General features: G+C 55.2%; 7 protein-coding genes across 7 annotated transcripts; 4 read left to right on the top strand and 3 right to left on the bottom strand.

Annotated features, from left to right (window-relative positions):
* Positions 1–549: 549 nt before the first annotated feature.
* Positions 550–2,043, top strand: LTHEOB_11341 (Cytochrome p450; the record flags this gene model as incomplete). The annotated part of the gene is made up of 1 exon (XM_035508087.1): positions 550–2,043. The coding sequence occupies one exon, from the start codon at positions 550–552 to the stop codon at positions 2,041–2,043; it is 1,494 nt and encodes a 497-aa protein (XP_035366558.1).
* A 379-nt stretch (positions 2,044–2,422) lies between these two features.
* On the top strand, positions 2,423–3,721 carry LTHEOB_11342 (uncharacterized protein; the record flags this gene model as incomplete). The annotated part of the gene is made up of 1 exon (XM_035508088.1): positions 2,423–3,721. The coding sequence occupies one exon, from the start codon at positions 2,423–2,425 to the stop codon at positions 3,719–3,721; it is 1,299 nt and encodes a 432-aa protein (XP_035366559.1).
* A 424-nt stretch (positions 3,722–4,145) lies between these two features.
* Positions 4,146–5,114, top strand: LTHEOB_11343 (uncharacterized protein; the record flags this gene model as incomplete). The annotated part of the gene is made up of 2 exons (XM_035508089.1): positions 4,146–4,712; positions 4,821–5,114. 2 exons carry the CDS (start codon positions 4,146–4,148, stop codon positions 5,112–5,114), a joined length of 861 nt encoding a protein of 286 aa, XP_035366560.1.
* Positions 5,115–5,892: 778 nt separating this feature from the next.
* Positions 5,893–8,243, bottom strand: LTHEOB_11344 (uncharacterized protein; the record flags this gene model as incomplete). Its single annotated transcript, XM_035508090.1, has 3 exons — positions 5,893–6,582; positions 6,635–7,630; positions 7,683–8,243. 3 exons carry the CDS (start codon positions 8,241–8,243, stop codon positions 5,893–5,895), a joined length of 2,247 nt encoding a protein of 748 aa, XP_035366561.1.
* Positions 8,244–13,077: 4,834 nt separating this feature from the next.
* LTHEOB_11345 (uncharacterized protein) lies at positions 13,078–14,121 on the bottom strand (the record flags this gene model as incomplete). Its single annotated transcript, XM_035508091.1, has 1 exon — positions 13,078–14,121. The coding sequence occupies one exon, from the start codon at positions 14,119–14,121 to the stop codon at positions 13,078–13,080; it is 1,044 nt and encodes a 347-aa protein (XP_035366562.1).
* An 864-nt stretch (positions 14,122–14,985) lies between these two features.
* LTHEOB_11346 (Serine threonine protein) lies at positions 14,986–16,297 on the top strand (the record flags this gene model as incomplete). Its single annotated transcript, XM_035508092.1, has 3 exons — positions 14,986–15,030; positions 15,127–15,594; positions 15,641–16,297. 3 exons carry the CDS (start codon positions 14,986–14,988, stop codon positions 16,295–16,297), a joined length of 1,170 nt encoding a protein of 389 aa, XP_035366563.1.
* Positions 16,298–18,873: 2,576 nt separating this feature from the next.
* On the bottom strand, positions 18,874–19,923 carry LTHEOB_11347 (Signal transduction protein with Nacht domain; the record flags this gene model as incomplete). The annotated part of the gene is made up of 1 exon (XM_035508093.1): positions 18,874–19,923. One exon carries the CDS (start codon positions 19,921–19,923, stop codon positions 18,874–18,876), a length of 1,050 nt encoding a protein of 349 aa, XP_035366564.1.
* Positions 19,924–21,667: the final 1,744 nt, after the last annotated feature.

The following is a 21,667-nucleotide window of genomic DNA, read 5'->3' on the forward strand; positions in this document are numbered from 1 at the left end:
CACCTCCGCCACCGCCTAACGCCTCCCCATCGCCGCCCAACTCCTCCTCCCCCATCGCCGCAGTCCTGCTCCCAACATCCCGCCCCCGGTTCGAAAGGTCGCCGCCCGGCTCACGTTGGTTGTGAACTCTGATCACAGCGTTGTGCCCGCTCTTCGCGTTTGCCTGCTCGGCTTCGTGAACGCGGACCCGCTGGTGTGTCGGAACTTCGCAACGACTTGAGGGCGTGAAAGTCTGCTCTGTGGGCTCTTCGCGTTTCCGGTAGCGGGCCTTGCAGCCCGCCCCAACGCTCGCCTAGGTCGCCGCCCGGCTCGCCTCGTCTGTGAACTCTGATCGCAGCGTTGTGCCCGCTCTTCGCGTTTGCCTGCTCGGCTTCGTGAACGCGGACCCGCTGGTGTGTCGGAACTTCGCAACGACGCGAGGGCGTGAAAGTCCGCGTAGTCACTCAAGTGGCTGCTGTGTGGGCTCTTCGCGTTTCCGGTAGCGGGCCTAGCAGCGTGTAAATTCCATGTCGACCCACCCTTGTCCGAACCCGAACGACCATCAACGAAATGCCTGATCATTTGCCGAAAATTGTGGGAGGGACACTGGAACAGATTCTGGCGCAGCCTACTCTTGTTGGATATTCAAGTTTTGGGGAATATCAAACCATCGGGCGGTTGACTGATGCTGAAGAAAGTGCGAAAGCCAAAGTCACCCTGTCAATCCACCGCGACGTTCAATCCGGGCAGAGACTCTTGATCTGTCTCCACCTACCTCTCAAGCGCCGTACCTGGAAGAATGTAAGATCCATCTACCTAGTCATACCCGTTGACGACCTGCAGATCAAGCCCGAAGTCCTATCTGCCCGCCATGTTGCACGACTTCGCCCCGATCAGCTGAGGAGAAATGGCCTTGATCTCGACAGTAAGCTTCTTCAAGTGACAATGACGCTTGGATGCCCCGCCTACGCCGTCATGCCTTCGTTTCCAACGGGACCGCACACGCCCCTAGACGGCTTACAACAGCAGCTGCTTTTGCATTGGCGGAACTTGTCAGCCAGCACCCACATGGACCTCTACCTCTCCGATGTGTCAGCCATCACTAACTTCCGCACAATCGAAACCCAGCAATTCATCACACCCGAGCTTGATTTAGACCACATGTACGAAGGCTGCCGTGGAGTGAAAAATGACTGGGCCCAATACCCCTGCGATGACGACGCCAGACAACCCCCAGGTTGGAATCCGTGCCTTGATCAACCCCCACCTTACCATGAAGCTGCACCCCCTCCCGTCGACCGCATGCCCTCACCGGATGAGATTACCTGGGGAACATCACAGCCTTTCGATGAAACCAAGCTGTTCAAGGACACCGGTGCTATCTGTCGTCCCCAGAAACGCAAGGCAACTGAAGCCTTGGCCGATGACGGAAACTCGTTCCAAGACGTAATCCCAGGCACGCCCACCGAGGCGGATTCCAGCCAAAAGTCGACGCATTTCGGAGACAGTCATCCGTCACCACATCCGTGGGCTTTGCAGGCAACAGAAGTAGAGGAGGCCATGAGATTGTCCTTGATCCGCCGCGGGGACGCGGCTAGCGCCTCGAAGCCCATCAACTGCGCCTTACTTCAGGAACCCTGCCTCTTTCTAGAGCTGCAAGAGTGGATCTTGAAGATGTGGGACTACGATTCGAGCGCGCACGACATGCACCGCGATGAGCTCCTCAACTTGGGCTCCTATGCACGCAAGAACCTGGTCAGCCTCTTCGATAGCACCAAGGCGGAGATGCAGCTCGAGTTTTTGGAGAAGGTGTCCCAAAGGCTGGTCGTTCCTGGCTTACGCACGTCCAACCTTCGGCTTGATGCGAAACACTTCCACAGCTGGCTCGAGAAGCGCATCAACCGCAATGCCGTGACGCTGCTGGCTGAGCCGTTGAGGGACATGCACTTCACGCTGAGGGAGGCTGTGGTGCGGCAGGTGGAGGAAAGCGAGGCTCGGGATTTCTACGAACAGAAGGCGAAATGCTGCGCCATAGCTTTTGTCACGTTTGGTGGGCGGATGTAAGCGGATCTCTTAGTCTTGTCGGACGGGTGCAGCGGTTCTTGAGGGGTTCTTGATAGAGATGTGCCCGATTTTTGGCCTCAAGATCTCAATAGTGATGTTGGACAATCCAGCCGCGGGCACAAGCAAAATTCCCGTAGATTTCTGGCAAACTTCCAATAGATTCCCGGCAAAATGCAGTAGATTTCCGGCAAACTCCAGTAGATTCCTGGCAAACATGCTAGCAATCAGTCAACCGGTCTATAAAAGACTGGAAGATGGCTGAATACAACCACCACCAGACTGTGCTCCTTCTCCTCGACATCCACTCGACATCTTCAACCACTACATTATCCACCACTACCCATACCTCCAAATTACCTCATATACACGGACCCCATCAATGTCTTCTTCTTCTTCCTCCTGTCGCAACCCTTCCGGACAGGAGGGCCACGGCTCGGCATCTCCATCTCAAGCCCCCGCAAGCCCCAGCACGCCGCTGCCGTTCAACAACGTCAACGACAACAACGCCAACACCAACGTCGACGACGAGGAGCACCGCCACCGATGCCACGGCACCTGCCCGGACAGCGGCGGCCAGCGCTGCCGCAACCTCATCGACGCGCACGCGTGGAAGGCCGACAGCGTGCGCTTCTGCAACCTGCACGAGGAGCAAGCCGCAGACGCGCTCGCCAGAGCCAGGCGCGAGGCGCAGCGGCTGGCCGGCGACGACGCGAACCTGCGGGTCGCTGTTGCTGCCTTTCTTGACCGCAAGATGACGACGACGACGGCCTTTCTCGGCGCGCGGGCCGCGGCGGTGGCGACGAAGGAGGGGGAGGAGGAGGAGGTGGTGATGGCAGAGAAGGAGAAGGATGATGATGATGAGGCGCGCGAGGAGGAGGAGGAGGCCATCATCAGGGACGAGCAGTGGAGACAGCACGACAGGGAGCTGCACTTGAGCGTCGCCAGGGCGCACGTCAGCCACCAGCTCGAGGCGAACGCGCGGGCCTGCGAAGAGGCGGCACGGGAGATCGCGGAGCTGCGGGCGGCGGCGCGCGAGGAGGCGCGCGACGTGGCGGACGCCGTCCGGGCTGGCAGGCTTGCCGGCAGGCTCGAGCGTGTCGAGGGCGAGCTGGCCGACTCGCACGAGACCAACGCGACGCTCAGCGCCGAGGCGCGGGCCTCGCAGAACCGCATCGCAGCCTTGGAGACGGAAGTGAGGGCCGCCGACGCTGAGAGGGAGCGCCTCGCCGTCCAGCTCAGCGACACTGAGGGCGAGCTGAGGGAGGCGCGTGCGAAGAACGCGAACCTCGCCGCCGATCCGGAGGGCCACCAGGCGGGCGCCGCCGCAGCATGGCTTGGTCGGGCAAACGACGAGAGTGACGACGGTCTGAGGACTCGGCTTCGCGACACCGAGGTCGAGCTGGGCAGCGCTCGCGAGGCGCACACCAACATTGCTGCCCAGCTCGCCAACACTACCGCCACTAACCGCGAGCTTAGGGCTAGGGTCCTGCTCGTCATCTATACGATGCGCCTCATCATACTTGGCCGCCGTTCCATCGCCGCCGCCGAGCGCGCTATTACTGAACGTGCTGCGGCCGAGCGTGCCGCTGCCGTTGACGAGAGCCGGGCCGCCGCTGCTCGCGCTACTCTCGCATTAATCATAGCAGGCTTCATGTACTTGGGGAGGCCGCGCGGATAAGGGAGCTTCAGGGGTGAATGGTTGCGAGCGTTAACTTTCACACCAACATTGCTGCCCAGCTCGCCAACATCACCGCCTAGCTCGAGCATAGGGACTACCAGACCGACTAATATACGCTACAGCGGCCTATCTACACCCACCGGGGTTTGTTGTTAAACCTGACCTTAACACCCTTCCTCTATTCGCTTCCCCCACTCCTCCGAATAACACAAAGTATTATATATAACACTATGCGAACTATTAAACAGAACGACTCCTCTATTCAAAAAACAATCACCGAACCCACCATGTATATTAGAACCACCAGACTGCGCTCCTTCTCCTCGACACCGACACCTACGACATCTACTCGACATCTTCAACCACTACAGTAACCACCACTATCCTATACCTCTAAGCTACCTCATATACACGAACCGCACTAATGTCTTCTTCTTCTTCTTCTTCCTCCTCCTCTCGCACCCCTTCCGGACAGGAGGGCCACGGTTCGGCATCTCGATCTCAAGCCCCCCCTGCAAGCCCCAGCGCGCCGCCGCCGCCGCTCAACAACGCCATCGACAACGCCAACGCCAACGCCAACGTCGACGATGACCAGGAGCAGCACAACAGACAGCTGCGGATGCGCGTCGTCGCCCAGGCTTATCTGGACCGTGTGCTCGAGGGGGACGCGCAGGCCAAGGACAAGGAAGAGGCGGCGGCGGCGAAGAAGGCGCGCGAGGAGGACGACGACGCCGCCGCCGTCCGGGCTAGCGGGCTGCTTGTCGACGACGAGCTCGAGCAGGTTAAGGGCGAGCTGGCCGACTCGTACAGTACGAACGCGACGCTCAGCGCCGAGGTATGGGCCTCGCAGAACCGTATCCTAGCCTTGGAGGCCGAAGTGCGTGGCGCCAACGCCCCGGCTCAGCGACGGCCGAGGGCCGAGCTGAAGGAGGCGCGCGTGCGAAGAACGCCAACCTCGCTGCTGATCTGGCGGGGCGCCGCGGAATGGCTTGTTTCAGGCGGACCGCGAGACTGACGGACTGAGGACGCGGCTTCGCGACACCGAGGTCGAGCTCTGCGCAACACACTCGCCAGGCGAAGAAGAACATCACCGCCCCAGCTCAAGGATAGGGACGCTAGAATCGAGGCTCTGAAGGCAAAGCTTACCCGCCTCGCGATTAAGCAGAGCCGCGCCGAGGCCGTTGTTGCTAGGAGGAACACTGCCAGCTTCGACTTTCTATCATCAGACGACCTCGCCATCACCTTGTTCGTCCTCGACGAAACCCGTGCTGCAGCGGTCCACTTCGTCGCCACTCACCGCAAGCTTATGACCAGGATCCTACCCGTCGTCTGCGCTTTCTTGGTATGGGTGGTGGCGGTCAGCTTGATGTACTTCTCGGTCCGCGGCGCGTGAGGGAGCTTGAAGAGTGATTGTTTTTTCCATTGCTTTTGTAGAGAAGTAGCTCAATACTATAATTCACTATTCCTGTCTTCAATCTGTTAAACGTCTTGTAGCGGTCCTGGTAAGCGGCCTCGACCCATTTGACCCGTATACCGGAGTCTTGTCCCTTCTCTCATTTGTGTGACCTGTCCTCTTCCCTTACGACAACATACCATATACATCGAACCACGCAAGTACCGCCACACTGCCGGAATAGCTTCTGATGAAAGTGAGAGAATGTATCAACTTATATACGCTCCCGTTTGACAAATGAACCAAGTCCGAAAAACAGTTACCCGGGGTGAAAATCGTTCTCAAGTATGCTGTGCCCACCCCCGGACCAGTGAAACTTGCACCGAGATGGGTAGGCTATGAAATCTGCAGAGCCGGCGCAGTTGGCATGCATGTACCGAGGATGATAAGTGGGGAAAAAGGGCGTGGAGGATGACCACCTTCTGCTTCTTCTGTGAGCAAATGGCGGACTTCGACTCGCAATCCGGTAAGCTCGTGACGGCTGCGCAGAGATTAAAGGGACAATTGCTCAACAGCCATTAGTACATCTCTAAGAACTGCGGAAGTGATCGTAGATAACACACCACGAAATGTCTTCTACGCGTGGTTGCATGGAACGAACAAACTTATTTCGTAATGCTTGACTACACGGCAAATTATACAGCCCTCTGATACTTGGATCCGATAACGCACAAGCCATCATGTACAGCGATCCTCTGACTCTCAGCTAAGTTGTATCTCAGCCGTTCAACACCTTGGAGTACTGGAGAAGCGCTTCTGCCTCCCTTGTGGCTACACCTACTTTCTCATCCATCTCTTCGAGGAAGTCCTTTGCCTCAGTGTATGCAAGCTGAAATTTGAAGTGAATCTGAGATGCAACATTGACAAAGGATGCAATATTACCACCAGCGTTCGAAGTCGCACCAAATCCCGACTGCTGCATATCTTTGCAGCGACGAGATACGCTCTCAAGTCCGGTTTGCAGAAGGTCGCGGGCTTGCGTTTCCGCGTCGTCGAGGTCAGGTCCGAGCATGCGGTCGAGATCGCGGATGATATTTTGTCGGTGCGTCACGCTGCTGAGAGCATCCTGGATTTTCTGCGAACCCTCCGACGCTCGGTGCTTCACCATTAGTACCACCTTGAAGAACTCGTCGGCCTGGGAGACTGCATGCTTCAAGCGCTTGCAACGAGCAATCGCAGTAGCATGGTCTTTCAGGAGTTGGGGTCCGAGCCGTTCCTGCACGTGCTCCATTGATGCCAGTGCTGCATCTACCTCTTGCTGAAGACGCTCCTTCTGCAGGCAGCAGCGGAAAAACATGCGCCACAGACTGCCGTCAGCCGAGGTGGGTATGCTGCTCCGGGCGATGGTGAAGAGCGCATGGACTATCACAAAAATGCCACAGTCATGCGAATTGGTTTGCTGAAGTGCCTACAGCATATTAGCATCAACGTTCACTAACGGGTGGAGTCCGACCGCGCACTCCTGGATCGCGGCGAAAACGCAAACTGCGCTCCGGACTGAAACCCAGGAACTTCGCGATGGATCGCGCGGCAAGCTCAGTGGTGTCGGTTCTCAGGACCATGGAGTCGTAGGCGGTGATAACGACGTCTTTACGTGTCAGTTCGAATGCCAGAAGTTGCCAATGCATTCGCTGTGGGTCAAACAGTGGAACAATGACCATCTCATCCGGCTTGCGGAGTCGAACGCGGCTATCCTTGGCTGATGCCCACCTCTCCCACGCTCCATCAGGAGGGACTGTGCCGATGTCTACGATGCGTACGCCCGTATTGGGGATGAAAAGAGCCAGAACAGACGTGATTGTTTCCTCTCCAAGCCAATTATCTCCCTCCAAAGCCCTCAACGCGTTCGCGACCCTCGTGTCTTCGTCTGCCCCGAAAGCGACGACGTTGGCTTCTGCACTAGGCGATTTCGGTGGTTCTTTGGAGCCCGGGCCAGCACTGCCGAACATTCTTGCCTTGGAGTTGCTCCCCAATCTCTCAAACCGTGGAAAGTTCTTGGAGGGGAAATATGCGCTGGTGTCTCCATCAGGCGGTTCGGAAATGTGACGATCGAACCGTTGGGTTCCACTATCGCGTTGCTCAGGGAGGTGCCTGATTGTCGGTACCTCTACCGGGACGGGAGCCTTGCTCGTCTCGAGGGAGTCTTTCTCACAGGACAGAAACGGGTCTGCAGTGTCGAGGGACTGGGATGCTTTTTCTCCGGTCGTTGGTTTCGTGCGGAGTGGGGCAGGAGTTTCGTCGAATCTGTCGGATTCGTCATCAGAGACCAGGCCCTCCGCGGTCATTGCATAGCCACCGAAGTCGTCATCGCCCAATACGTCTGTGCCGCGCCGGGGTTGTTCGATGTCTGTCATGCTCAAAGCGTGGTTTGAGGGTGGGCTCTGTGCGGTGCGGGGTGGGGAACGGGGACTCGCAGGAATAACGGCCGGCGTCCGAGGGGGCGATGACATGTGGACCTATCAGTCATTAGCATCCGCTTGTTGCATTTTTCGCCCATCTCGCTTGTACCTGGTCATCAGCTCCCTCCTGCTGGGAGACGTTTGCTGCGCCGGACTGGTTGCTAGTCTTCCGCCTCTTCTGTGGGCGGCGCAGGACGACATCGGGACAGTAGCCCTTTCGAGCGTTTCCAGCATCGAGCGGAGTCCAGTCAGGAGTTTTCGGGAGGCCAGGCTTGCCGGAGGTTGTCAGGCGGCGCGTGCGCTCCCGCTTCATGGCCTCAACAGCCTCGGCAAACGTAACGGTGGTGTCGTCCGCGAGCTTGCGAACTTGTGAGACAAACTCGCATGACATTAGTGCCTTCGGGCTAAATGTGTCGACAAACGCCTCGGCGGTGAGCTTCCAGCGCGAGGCGGCCAACGCAGCCAGTACCGGCTTCTGGCGCCCAAACTCGGCAGAGAGCAGGGAGACGGTGCGAAGTGTTTCCGGGCGCAAATGGTCCGTCGCTGAGAGCTTCGCATCCAGAAAAGATTTATGTAGCTTCTCCCAGGCGGTGAACAGGCCGGAAGATGAAACATTTGCTGCCGCTTCCTCGAAGGTCCGCACCTCCGCGGCCAATTCTGGTGGCAACATGTTGGTGCTGTTGCGGGACGGCGACGAGAGGATGGTTGAATCACAAGACGCTCTTGGAACGGCTGGAATGGACGCGGAGTCTGCGGCGGTATGGCGCGGTCGCAAATTGTCGTCCTGTGCTTGCGAGTTCTGGGACGCGCTCGAAATTAGGCAGTGACGTCAGCCGCTCGACGCGTCTCCAAACACCGAACCAACGCACAACGGAAAGGTGCACAAGACAGGGAAAAAACATCCCCCTTGAGCGTCTCACGCTGTGCATTCCGCTTGCCGCTCATTCGCGTTCTGGTTGCACCTATAGGTGGTGTTCCACTTGGGTTGGCGGTGATGTTGCTCAGAGCTCTGGCGGGGAACTTTCTCGGGACTCCGCGGAAGCTTCGCAAAGCTTCCGCCGACCCCACCGGAAACTCCCACATCTTCGGGCAGGTGCCAGATGACGACGCGCATCTTCTTCAGTCCATTCGAGGCTTGCACCTCCTACCCTACTGACCATGCCGCCTCTACAAGGGTGAATAGGTCCCGACCCTCGCGCTCAAGTGGCAAACAGGACGTTTTTAAGCCTTCCAGCCATCGCCCGACCGCGTCGCTGAACCTCATCCACCAGCGACATTCCAACACACCACCTCCAAGCAGCCGCCGTACTCTCGATCACACTACCTAGCCACACCGCGGCCACACACGCAGACGGATCTGGAAATGATGGTCACGGTGAGGACGCCTGAGATCCTGCGACGCCGCTATTCGTGCATGTACCTGCGTGTTGCACCGACGTTCAAAGCACCTCAGCGCCCGCATGCCAAGGCCAGCCAACCCAGCTTGTGTCGTCCCACCGCAGCTCACCTTGCCTTCCAGCCCGTCCCTCGAATCCTCGGCCGGACATGCGCCGATACCAGCCCGCCCTAGGAGAAGGTGTAATGTGTGGCTGCAGCCCTGTCGCCTGCTTGCTGTGAAGGTGGAAGCGCCGGTGGGTTTAGCCGCCTTGGACTAAACCGGTGCCGCTGGAAGTCCTCAAGATGCGCGCTTTCCAAAGGCGTCGTTTACGTGGGGTGGAAAGCGCTCGGCGCAGGCGCCCGCCGGCGGCGCCAAGGAATCACGGTGACGAGTGGCGCAAGCAATCCTATGGATAACGCCATACCTCCTCTTTTTGTGACACTCAGTTGCCAGAGATCGATCCGAAACGCTCGCGGCACGGCTTTCATCCACCGTCCTGTCGAATTGTGTGCGCCGACGTTCGCCGCTTTCCTTGAACCCAAAGCAAGCCTCTCTCCAATCTTGTTCCATTAATCTTACGTTGACTGGACACACCGGTTTGGCGTCCACCAATTTCCTCTCGCAAACAGAAATGTCCGTAACTTTGCACTTTGTTCGGCCCCTCTCGACACTCTCAAAGCTCATCCACTCTAGCCCCACGCTCAATACCGTCGTTGGCCATCCCCCCTCCACACCGCGACGGCTACGACGGTTTGGACGAGTGTGCAGCCATCGGAAGGTTCTGTGCCTTCCGCTATCCAGATCGTTCTGCCTGATACAAGGCGTCGAGCAGGTTGTCAACCAGCTGATAGGACCGAGTTTTCAAGGTCGTCTAGTGCGAAAGGACGACGAAGGCGATGGAGCTGGCTGGCGTCGATTCAGCACGAAGAATGATGGTTTGTGGCAGAGGCGCCCGTCTTTCTTGAACCATAGTGACTGATGAATAGACGATAGTGGGGCAATAATTGTCCGAGCGTAAGCTAACGTCAATGGGCAATTTGATCATCGCTAATTCTAGGGCACCGCCGAAGCATGTAACGTCGACCTTGATCGGACCTCTATGATCCTTTGAATACAGGAAATCTCTCGGCGACTCTGACGGCTTGGGACTCGAGCTTGGCTCAACAAATCTTGCAATCGTGGAAACCTTTGTTGAAGATTTGACAGACAATGGTTTCCTGCTCTGCGTTGTCTTTTATTCTTGTCCGCCGCAAAATGTGAATGGGAGAGTGGATAGGCGTGCGGCAGCCCACAAATTCTGGACGATAATGAAGAGATGCTTATTGTTTCTTATCAGTTTCTCGGAACATTACGATGATGAAATTTTTCATCTGCGCGACTTGCCACCATTGCCAGAACGCTTTGCCCCCTATCACTGAAGCTTTCGCGTCGGAGCCTTTATCCTACTTGGCATTCTTTAGCCACCAAACCTTTTTTAGAAACCACTCAGATGCCGTCCTTGTCCCTACCCTCCATCTCCCCCCGTACATTACCGCTCATTCGCACGGCTTACTGGGGGATTGTGGCGCTCGCAATCGCGCATGAACATATCGAGTTCGTCCGTTACCTCCTTCTTGGCGATTGTCTCTGCCGACAGTGCCTTGCAATCTTCCCAGTAGCCTCTCGCGCGGACGGTGCATCCCCATCGATGGATCTCGTTTAGCCAATGCATCAACTTCTGTAGCGTGACTTTGCCGTCCAACCGTTCGGAGGACAGTTTACTCGCATCACACACCAGCTCCACATAACACATCAGCTCCACTCGTCAAGGGTTTGGCCCTCTATCATCCAAAGCTCGTAAGAGCGGCGCCCGAAGACGAGCCCCGGAGATCGGAAGATACCGGAAGTTGTGTTCGTCGTCTGCCATCCTTGGGCCCCCTCGTCTTGTCGGGCTTCCGCTGCTCTCTTCTGAGCCCAGGCCGTCTCCGCTTTCATGGAGAATTCGCCAGCGGGCGTACAACGCCGCGTTGCGCCAGCAGCGACGGCGTGAAGCCTACCATTGCTCATCGCGGCGTCGCTGTCACCTTCCCCTCGAGATATACTAAGCGGTACGGAAAGGCTAGACGTCTGCCTAGAATGAGTTGTTCGAGTGCGGTCACGGCACGTCGTTGAAGATGCTGGTGGGAGCGAGTTGCTGCGTAAATATGGTAAATGAAGTCTTAGGTAAACTACGTGCAATGAGCGCGGAAACTAAAAGGACGTGGGTCAGCGTCTCCTTCAGGTGGATATAGATCGTGGGCATGTAATGCTTTTGAGGCATGTCGTTGCCTCAACGGAATACGACTTTGGAACTCAATTTCCAAAGCGGCAAGATTTTCTACTCGTGGTCATTAAGGTGTGGAGATCCTATTAAGGCCCCTTCCACCTTCTCAAGTCAGTAATGGAGAGCGGTATCCCTCCCGTGCTTTAAAAATGTAAAGGAGTCGACCAGTCGGTTTAGAGTTTTCTTATCTGCAGGCATGAGCTACATTTCTTCTGACACGTGTCGCAGTCCATCCTGCGCCTTGTAGTAGTTGGTGATTAGAACGCCGTTGGGCGGCTCCTATGTGCCGAAATGATCTAAAGCCGAACGGCACAGAAGAGAAACCTTGTGAATCGTAATACTACAGGTCTTTGAAACGGAGGCTTCAAACTCCTTGGTGCTGGGCGGAGCAATCCTGGCGGTTCGCGGTTGAGCGTCGCGAGATTCTAAGAAGGATGAGCAATCGTTCAAGTAAGTGTCTATGGGAGACTTATCTTTGACATTACGATCAATGGGACCCTGTAGTATTCCTGTGGCGTTCTGGAGTCTTTGGTGGTAAATGAGAGAGGCTCCTTGATTCAGTAGTCCCATTGCAGAAACCTACCCTTTATTTTTGGGCTTTGTACAGTTGAAGAGCATTGGTACGGGTCAACAATATTAGGGATTCCGTGACGAGCCGACTTTTATGCGCTCGGGACGAGGGATGCCTCTACTAGCTTCGTGATCTACACATAAAGACCTTTCGGGTAGTGAAGAAGGCTCTGGCCCTCTCCGCCGAAATCTGCCGTTGTGGAGTGTTTAACCGAATCTCCGGATGAACTGAAAGCCAAGTCTCGGGGTTGCACCCGGTTCTGGTTGAAATCATCTCTGGAATGACTGCAATCCATACAGCTGGCGACGTCGGCTGCACGGAGGTCGTAGTATCCATTGTTTACTTCTGGGACCACCGAGACCTTAAGATTGCACATCTACCTCTGCGTCAGGATATAAATGAAAAGAATCTCTCTCCATTACGTAGTTGTCGCTAGCCGCAGTATGGCTGGAAAAGTTTTGCTAAGTTTTAGAGAGTCGGGTTAGAAATTCGAATGCTCCAGAGCAAAGATATTAGTAATGTACACGCTGCTTATATCACTCTTCTACGAGTAGGAAAATGAAATCTTCGGAATTTTCCACGTATGTCGGAAGAGCCGCTCTGCAAGCGATTAGTAGCCAATATATAGGGTAGATTGGCAGCTTACGGTTCGCCTTCTGTGTCGTTGAATTGAGATCAAGCGGCCTCTGCCTCCCGGTGCAGTTTAGGACCCGCGGAGTGTGAACCTATTTGCATCATGGTCGCTGGGGGTAGTAATCCAGATCACGTCATTGTCCTCGTCGGTATCTGCTCCCAACCTGGTCTTTCCCTTCTTGTTGGGCGGTAACATTAATTTAAACCGCTGGGCTGGATAAACTTGACCTGCGGTTCCTTGAAGCGGTTCTTAATAATCTTCGTTTCTAAAGGCCGTTTCGGATTCTATTTATGCCTTTTCCGGGCTCGGTCATCTCTTTTCTTGGCCAATTCGAGGTCACTGAGTCTGGGGATTCTAATAATCGCTCTACCAGCTCGTCTGCACTCTCGGCCGCCTCTTGTTTTGTGGTGACGTTAGTATTTGTCTTGTCAAAATCTCCGGGTGTGTTAGTTTGGACGGGGTATAATGCTTGGGGGACGTATTGCATGGTAATGTGGAACGTCATCCTTGTCTTAATGCTCTAAATTCATGATTTGTTTGCTATTTCAATCCAAGCGTGACTCCATTACTTGTCTACCATAATGAAAACAGTCATCAATCAATCATGAATACCCCCAACTCAGTCAAGACCAAGCGCTCCACGGTAGGCCGGATCCTCATGGATCGGTGGGTAGCTTTCCTCCAAAGAGTTCTTTATTTTCGCCAGCACATGGATCGCGAGCATGGCAAGATTGACTGAAAGCCCATTGCTATCGTCGCTATGCCACGGGATAACCGCCACCTCTGCACTCATCATACGTGCGCGTCTCTCACCTCCCGGTGACTGCTGGTAGGTGCGGTCAGAATCAGCAGCGGTTGACGGGGAGCTCCTCGCCGAGGTGGGTGTGACGGCAGGGGGCCTCTGCTGCTGGCGTGGGGGCGTCCACGATGTCCCAGCGATGCTGCTGGTCGGTGTGCGCTGCGGAGCGTAAATGTTCGACAGTCTTTGCCGCGAGGCAGCGCTTGGGGTGGCGGGCAGCGGCGGCTGCCGCAGCGCCCGTGTGGTGAATTGCCGTTGTGTGGTTGGGTCAAGCTTGCCGCGGATGACGATGAGTTCGTACGGCGTGATAAGGTATGCGTATCTTGTATTCCATCGGCTGGCGTAGTTGAGCACTTGCTCGATGCACGCCCTTGCTTTGCGGTGGTCGGCCTCCCCATCCGATCTTTTCGGAAACCCCTCCGGGAACATCTTACTGTCGCCGGCTATCCAGCCAGGCCGGGTGAACTGTAGGTCTGTACTTTCCACCGCACTCCAATCAGGTGTCAGCCCGCCATCAATGTGCGCAGCCGCGCCTTTGCTCCAGAGAAGGTGGGCACCGGGCTCTGGAAGTTCTTTGGTCACGACACGGACCACGGTGTTGACGATTTCAACATTCCAGGAGATGACTGCAAAATCAAGACAATCTTCGTTCCTGATGAGGAGGTGCGCTCGCTCTACGGGCATGAGGTTGGGAGGGAAGTCGTAAGTTCTACCCAAGATATGGCCGAGGAGGCTCTCGATGTTGTCCCGGGTGAAGTCAGTCATGGGCTCCCAGCCGTCGATTACCACGTCCGAATCGTGAGTGGAAGGGGTTATTCCTGGCTTTATCGCCCATTGGAGATTAGGAAGGCTCAGGTACTGCATTGGTGTTTTGCGATTCATGATTGAGAAGAAGTTGTGGCGGATCAGAGGTGGATCAGAACGAAAGGATTTACTGGATATTATAAATGGTCTAGCTGTTTGCTTTAAACACACAGGCAATGGCTTCATTGACCACGAGTGAATTCCAGCAGGCTCTATGGTGATGTTTGTTCTACTTTTGGGCTTGTCTAGACATCGTATGATCGTACTAGTCAGGCAAGTTTCTTCCATCTCTGGCGCTTCTGATGGAATCACCATCTTTTGAAAAAGCTGGCAAGAAAGTTCGGTTTGTTCAAGCGTTTTTTAATGATGTCTTCACTTCGATAGGAATCTACAAATCCATCTGCAAGACGTCTCCATCTCGCGCCCACGATGCAGGAACGAGTTGGCAAGCCACCATGGCCGTAGTCAAAACGGATTGAGATACTCCTTCAGTATTTGTCGCACGCACATGATTGTCTCTGCAGAAAGTGGACACTTCGCAATCTTGTAGGGTGGCCCGAAGAAAAACAATACAGGCAAAAAAAAAAAAAACAAATCCACGCTAGCAATCGGCTGCGAGAGGGGACTGTAGAAGAGTAGGGACACACTGAAGCCGCCGCATTGCGGAGCGCGTGCCAGCGCCAAAGAAAACAGCATTAGAGGCACAAGCGAAGGCAGGTCGCTCCCAAACTAGACTAGCCCGCCCGCAAGACGGCAGCGCCTTCCACACTTGCAAGCACCGCGCAAACACGTCTGTGCGCCTGCACATCCGCGCCTCCGCGCCTGTGTCACCTCTACGCCTCTGCCTACAACGTCTTCGCGCCGTCGGCACCATCACAGCGCCACGCACGCGTCCACTTGAAACGCTCGGCAACATGGCAACACATGGCGACCGCATCGTTCGGCTTCTGGGTGCCGGAAATTTTGGGCGTGTGTACGAGGCGCGCATCGGTGGAGCCGCCTGTGCTCTAAAGCTTGTCAGCATACTTATTCACGTTGCGCCCGCCGCCGCTGACTTGGCAGCAGTTCTTCCATGCCGTCGATTTCGACACCGAGCTACGCGCCTACCGCGCCGTCGCCGCCGTCCCAGCCCTTTCCAGCCGCATCTGCCCCTTCTACGGGGTCTACGAGGGTGTCGGCGAGCTATTCGACACCTATTCCTCCCCCGCATACTACTCCCGCGCTTTGCGCCTACACATCTTGCCGGGCGCTACCCTGTGGGACGCATTTGACCCGCTACCATCCGCTAACGAGCGTGGGCGCCTACAGCTTTACTTGCGCGAGACACTTCGTCTACTGCACTACGAGGCCAGAGTCTGTCACCGTGACATTAAGGAGGACAACATATTCATCTGCGGAAACGACGCTTGGCTTCTCGACTTTGGCAAGGCCGAAATCCGTGCCGACGACGAGACCAACCAGCAGTGGCAGCTTCGCACGCGAGAGGACGACGACTGCCTCGATAGCATCTTCGCCGAAGCCAGTTCTAGCGAGGTACTGCTCTTCCTCCAACGCTTTGCAACTAATAATTATGCTACAGGCTGCGAACGAGCTGGAAGCCCTACTCGATGGCTTTGACGCCAACGATGCCAGCCAACAAGCCACTCTTACTTCCCTTACAGCCCGCTTACGGCCATGCCATGCTGACAAGTCCCTTCTGGACCGCCTGTGTGTCATCGTTCCTGCTCCATCCCCTGAGCTCGCCTGTCACATAGCAAGACTTCTATCGGCCCGGCACAGTTATACCAAAGCCCTGAGTATCCTTGACGCCGCCATCTCCCGCCAAATGGCTGCCGCAGCCGGTAATAAAGCTAGCCAGGAGGTGCTGCTCGACATGCTTACACAAGCTGCTACATGTGCCTGCTGGGCTGAACTCGGACGAACCGGCCCCTGCACACCGTCTGCAAGCTCTCTGTACCAAAAGGCCATTGCTTTGGCAGCCCGACTCAACGCCACCAAGCTAATGCGGTTGCGCCTCGACTTTGCCAAGCATCTGCAGTACCGCGGAGAGCACGGCAAAATGCTGCATTTACTCGAACATTATATCTTACCGGATGCAGGCCAAAGGCCTGGTGAAGATGATGATGGGAAAATGGCTAAAGAGATATGGAGAGTTGTTAACACGACGGCAATCAGGTTAGGTGAACGGGAGCACGCCCTCAGAGGTCAAGCTGAGAAGATTCTCAAGATGCTATAAGCATCACGGCGCACCGTGTTTGCGTTGAACCAAGAGACGACAGAAGATGCGGCGCCACTGAAGAAGTGGCGAAGAGCAGTGACATGCGAAACAGCCTCAACAAATTCATGCACGCTGAGGTGCAGGTTCGCAAAAAAGCATTACCCAGCAGGATACAGGACTACCGGAAGACCGTTTATTTAAAATACGACATTGAACGGCTACTGTGGCCAAACAACTCACCCAATCTGGATGTAATCGAGCCGGCCTGGCAGTATTTGAAATGGCGAACAACGGCAAGGGGAGCGCCCGAAGCTCGTGCTCTGGTAGAGCAGCAGATTCGCTAGGGTTTCGAAGAAAGCGAGGTCATCCAAGCGTGAACAAGCAGTACAGAGAGGTCCTTGAAATATTCCATTTGTAGTAGAAACTCAACAACATGAATGAAAATCGTGACGGTCGTGACGCTCCAGTGATGCTCCAAATGCGTGTCCATGATACTACCGGCAGGTTCCTCAGAATGCGCGATTTTTGCCCTGCCCGCGGAGGCCAGTGGCACCCCTGCAGACTTCCAACCTCGGTATAATATACGCAAATTGCGTACAGCAGGCCGGCCAGAGCTTAAGTAAGAACATGTAGCCATCCGCGTTGACTGGGAAATTGAGCATCTGGATCAGAGCGAGCGGCAGTGGGCAAAAATTATCTTCGCTGCGGAGCGAGCAGGCTGTCACATCGTCCGTCCTTGCTCAATCGCGCGCGCGATTAAGACGCGATAATAGATTGATTGAATTACTAGAAAAGGTAAGATGGTGAGTAGAAGGGATATTCAAATATATGGGTTAGACTAGAGGTAAAGCGGTCAACACCATGGTCGGTACTTCTCTACCCACCACTAATATCTGGTTAGTGCTTATCCGTGCATTTAATCGCGTCTTTTCGGCGCGCGCGACGCCTTTAAGCAATCGCACGCGTGATTGCTTATATAATTCGTCGTCGCGCGCGCGATTGACTCTAATCAATCAGTCCAATCGCGGGCGCCGAAACGGACGGACGATGTGACACCCTGCTGGGTAGTAAAAAGAGAAAATGGGGAACTGGGTTTGGCAATTACCTCCTACCTCATTTATGTATGAGGTAGTAGGTCTAGCCTGAGCGTGGTGTTTCCGACTAAGCATCGTGCGGAATACGCCCTTGGCTTCCTCCAAGATTGCATTTTTAAGTGCGTGCGAGGGACGGTAGCGAGCGCGTGATACCAGCCCAGTAAAGACGCATCGAAATGGGCATAATAGCACAATACTCTCTCACTCTCTTCCTCTATCCGAATCTGTCTGTATAATACGAATGCTTTTTACACGGCCTAATACCCGCGTTTTAATACCGAGGGAGATAGAAATTAGGAAAATCCGCGCCCGGTGACGCCCGACTTCATACGCAGTTCAGAATTCGATTTACTAACAAATGCCTGCTTTGGTTAAAATAAGACAGAGCCGTCAACTTCTAATATACCATGGCCATAAAGGCGGGGAAATTGACCAGGGTGACCTCCTACCCCACTCCCGGATGAGTCAAAAGCCTCAGGCACCTAAGGAGCATCATAGAACGCCATACCGTCCCATTGCTCCACCCTGAGATTCTTCTCAGGCACTTTAACAAAATGTACATGCCCACAAAGGCTGTAATTCTGCCGAGCTCCACGCCACTAACATGAATAAACTTGACATGCTCGTCTCTCTTCCTGAATGCGAGCTTCCACTCCTCGATACGGACGAGAAGTTGAAGGGAGAATAGGGAGCCGGGTATTGGTGGATGAATACTGTTCAGTAGACCCTTGAGCAGATTCCTGAGTGCTTTCACGATTGATGTCCTGAGTGGTATCCTGGATCACTTGCTAAATATCTCCTTGGGTTGCTTCCTGAGCGGCTTTCCGGTTGGCTTCTTCGCTTGCCGGTTTAACTGTTTGTTGGAAGGTTCCCTGGGTAGCTCCCTGGATTGTTTCCTAAACCGCTCCCTGGGTTGCCTTCTTTGCGGCCTCCTGAGCAGCTTTCTGGAAGGCTTCCCGGGCGTTCGTATCCCTCGCAAAGCGCTCGGCACACTCCTCGCCTGTACTATTCTGCATGCTGTTTGAGTTATTGAGGTGGGCCGCGCCCTACGAGGTTATCTGGAGCATGCCTTCGGCGACGCCACCTTTAACCTGTTTCGTACCGACGCTTATGCAGATTGGCCTCCTGCGCAACACAACAACGTATCTATCTGACTAAATCTTCTCATAGTGTTTGATCAAACACTTTGAGGAATTTTCTAGAGAGAAGCCGTCCACTGTGCTCTTCCTTTTTGAGCGTTGCAAGCTTGCTGTTAGACTGTATCAATTGCCCTCGTAAGACTTTTTCTCCATTTTCTACATTAATGATTTCCTAAGCCAATTCCAAACTCCTCTTCCGCCCTTCGTCAATCCCGGTGGCTGATTGGTAAAAGTCTTTCAACTTTTTTCCGCCACCAAAGAAACCTCCTCCGTGACGCAATGGGAAACCCACGTCTCCACCTCGCTCGAGAAACAACCGGCCATGCGCGGTGGCCATAGAGAAAACGTTTGCCCCCAAAAGTCAGGCGGACACCTTCTCCAAGAGAAGGGCCGCGAACCTCAGCGGTGTCGGTAGGCCGTCTTGCACCCGACGAACTACGCCTGGGCTCTCCAAGTGACTGTACTTGTGCAGCTGTACTACCTCGCCGCCGCGGCCACCATCATCATCATCATCAACCCTATCAACCCAATAATAGCAGAACTCCTCGGTGTCCCAATCGTACGCGATGGCGGACTCGAAGCGATAGTACACGTCGTACCCATCCGGAGAATTGACGGGGTCCCGGCGGACGGTGAGCTTGATGATCGCATCCGTGTCGATCTTGGCCGGGCTGAATGATGGGCCGAGCGTGAGGTGGACGGGGGGGCGATCGGTGACGATGTTGATGCTGCTGAGCGGCGAGTCTGATTCGCAATGCTCACAGCCCTGCGTCGTTGGGAACGATGGGGGCCGCATGGCCGGTGCGAAGTCAAACCATGACTGAAGGTCTGGGTCGACGGGGCCGTCGGATGGTCGGTGGTGGAGCTCCAGGTCTGCGTTGGGATTGTCGACGACACCCACGCAGTGAAGAAGGCTTGCAGGCACGTCGCTGCCATCTACGTTGCCGCACCCAGGGCAGAAGTCAACCAAGGCGGTATGAAAGCTCGTTTGTTGGGATCTTGTGTAGACGGATTCAAGAGCATAAGCGGCGCCAGGCACGTTGATGCCTCCGCCATGCACGAGCTCTTCTCGTAGCCTCCACAAGAGAGACTCGAGCCCCTCCAACAGCAGATCCTCAGGGAGCTTCACGTTCATCGCGCACTGGTATGCCAAGGTATCCATCTCGGCGAGGCGGAAGGATGGTTCTGTAGCCAGAAAGCCGGTACTGATCCTACGGATCATGTGCAGCACAGAGGCGAAGAGGGCCATGTCGTATCGAGCTGGGAGGTCCTTTAGGTATGCGCACGACCCATAAACATAAGCCCTAATGACGTGGCTTGGCACCGTCTGCAGCTGGAGGCGGTTGCGATCATCATTGAGGAGGTCCTGGACGACCCTGTCGACGGGGGTCCCGGCGGGTGTGGTTGGCATGGCGCAAGGTGAGGGATATGCGGTGGGTGGCTTCGTACCTGAAAGGTTAATGGGCGAGAGAACTGCTCGGATAGATGGATAGACTCACGGAGAAATGGTGCACGCGTTGTTCGAGACAGTCGAGCGAAAGCAGGAGCGCCGTGGAAGTGCAGATACTTCAATCGAGAGAAGTCACCGTCAGCGGCAAGAGAGGAAGGCGGATGATGAATGGTTGGGGAACATTGGTTTAAAGGATGATGCATTAGTAGCTACGGTGGGTTCGGACGATATGCGTCCAAGCAAACTACACTAAGCCTAATCGACATGTTGTAGCAAACGCAGCCGGCTATCGGCAGATGGTGCCTACCCGCACCATCCTCATATTTCCTTTCCGTCTCTCTCTCTCTCGCCCTCATACACGCGCGGGTTCTATTGTGGCAGCGCGGGGTAGTGTTGCAGTGTGGAATTCGGGCGAGGAGGGTGGGTGGAGTGATGGTGATGGCTGTGGGCAGAAACTTGAAGGAGTGAGAGACGGAGCTGGCCATGTAGCCAGCCGACATGACTGTTTCAGAGAGAGAGGCAATCACGGCTGCACCTGCTTTGATCGGCGTCTTTACCGCCAGGATGCTGGAGCAGCCATTGCTGTGGCCGACACCTGGCGGAAACCCTGAAGAGCCGTGCGTGTGCAGATGGGCGACGGGCGAGGGCAGATTATGGCAAACCGGTTTTACATTAGATTACTGGCATCTCTACACGGATTGATGAGCGAGGACGCAATGAAAAATAGCCGGACCTCGATTATGTCCATTCTGGCGCTCGCGAGTGAAATTTGAACTTACATCACGGTTGGCCTGTTTCGTAGCGAAAAGGCTCGCGTTTGAAGTCCGTGCCAACAGCAGCATGAAACCGTTTGCGCTCTTTGTCATCCAGAGTCTCGCTCCGCCGAATGAATGATTGGCGCTGAGTAGGCTTGCGAACAAAAGGAGCTGCTCGTGGAGCCCCAGCCATGCTTGAGCAGCGTAACTTTCACAACCCAGGCCTCTGCGAGATTTTTAGGGGCCAGCCGGGATGCTCACCGATGTTGTGATGCTTCATTCGTTCGCTTTCCACAAGAATCTCGTGGCCTTCGCGAGCGGCGTGACGTGCCAGAGAACCAAAACGCCTCAGATTTACTGTGCACACGACCTGTGCGGGCTAGATGGCCTTCGTATCTGATTTCTCCAAGGATCCTGGATTTCCCTTTTTTTTTTGTGGCGTGTCCAGATGCATACTGCCCTTGTGCTTATGGACTGTTCTTGTCGCATTTTGCGCGTTTCGACGTCTACAATCCCTCACCTGTCTAATCCAGCATGCGCCGCGAACAATACTCGTCACGCACTTTCATCTCCGATTCGTCGACCTGGGAACTACCTGCAGCACTCCTGCTGGCATCGGTGGCGGTGAATACTCGTCGACGTCTCGAACGCCCGACTTGGTTTTCTCCGTTTGTGCTGGACATCGTCTACGATGGTCGCTTCATCCTGCAGAAGTTCGGCGCATCGTGCGACCCGTCCTTGTCAGCACTAGAGGGGAGCTAAACCATCTTTATTACCCAAAAGCGTTAGTTTGTTAAAGCGAAGCCCCTGCTAGCGCGACCTTTGTGATCCCTGGTAGCGTTTCGGTCCGACTGGTGCTTTCGGCGACGACAGAGAAAGGGGGGTTCATGCGCTTCCATTATTGTTTGGCACCTTTTTCTGCCTGGATCTATCGCCACTCTCTTTCATTT

The sequence above is a fragment of the Lasiodiplodia theobromae genome (assembly GCF_012971845.1).
Source record: "Lasiodiplodia theobromae strain AM2As chromosome Unknown scaffold_47, whole genome shotgun sequence".
Lineage (NCBI taxonomy): Eukaryota > Fungi > Ascomycota > Dothideomycetes > Botryosphaeriales > Botryosphaeriaceae > Lasiodiplodia > Lasiodiplodia theobromae.